This window comes from Arachis ipaensis, chromosome B09, assembly GCF_000816755.2.
Source record: "Arachis ipaensis cultivar K30076 chromosome B09, Araip1.1, whole genome shotgun sequence".
Classification (NCBI taxonomy): Eukaryota; Viridiplantae; Streptophyta; class Magnoliopsida; order Fabales; family Fabaceae; genus Arachis; species Arachis ipaensis.
Window position 1 is genome coordinate 2874002 of NC_029793.2, and position 1112 is coordinate 2875113.

At 34.6% G+C, this 1112-nt stretch overlaps 1 protein-coding gene across 1 annotated transcript in view; it reads right to left on the reverse strand.

Moving 5' to 3' along the window:
* LOC107617210 (heat shock 70 kDa protein 15) overlaps positions 327-1112 on the reverse strand; it is a gene marked incomplete in the record, with an annotated part of 5609 nt that continues 4823 nt past the window's right edge. Inside the window, 1 exon segment of the mRNA XM_016318967.2 lies at positions 327-1002. Coding sequence (XP_016174453.1) covers positions 804-1002 — 199 coding nt within the window.

Below are 1112 nucleotides of genomic sequence, written 5' to 3' on the forward strand. Positions count from 1 at the left end.
AAATTACATATCACGTTGCCACACCAATAAAAATATTTGCTTTTCTTTACATTCCTTGCATAAAAGATTATCCAAAACAAAATTAGATAAATGAATAAATACATCAAAATTAAATTCTTAAATTAAATCACCGAAAAGAAGTTTGAAAACCAATTTGAGTGGACTTTCAAATTAAGTAACTTGAGCCTTACTTTACATCAAAGAACTTCATAATATTGATTTTTTACTCAACTTACTCTTGGTCTTGTCTACTTCAGATCATAGCCCATCAACAAATACAAATCGATTACCTAAAAATTCGACCATTTGTTTTAACAATAAATATTGCACTAACTTCTAACAATTCATTCTTTATTTGTAAGACTAAAATAAAAGGAAAATCGTGGTGATATAAAAAGGTTACATTGTCACTAAAAATGAAAATTAATTATAAAATGGGAAACAAACATTATAATTCAACCTCTAGAAATCAACATCGTACATAAAATTGGCCTATTCCCCTTGGGCTTGGGAATCCAGACCGCACATTATCCTCTTCAAAACCCTTTGATAAAAAAATCCGGATTTCAAAGATCACCATAATATTAAGTACTTAAAAACCTGACCAATCAACCAACCAACCAAGCGAGAGTGCAAAACCCAAACCTCCCAGCGCAGCCACTCAATCACAAGGCACAAAACCCACCTTTCTCTTCCCAAGTCCCATCAGCATGCTTATATAGAAGGTATTAATAGAATAATTGGTCTTTGACTCAATGAACTTGATCGCAATAAACAAGCAATAATTATGAAGACCCTGTGTTCTATGGTTTATTCTCGGTCTCCATCGATTCTTGTGGGATGTCACTACCATCGTTCCGTGAATTCTCATTAGTGTTGGCACTTGCACCACCCTGAGGTTGCTGCTGCTCACCACCCTGTGGTGGGGTTGTTGCTTGTGCTGGGGGAGTAGCTGGCTTGGCTGGTTTTGGCTTTGTCATAATTGGCTTGCAGAACCTGTCACATAAATAATTATTAAAATGAATAATTTAAAAAGGAACAGTGACTAACTGTCCAAGATGTTTGTTTTACAAACTGGAAGACAGCAAAGCATAACAAGAAATAAATCAAAT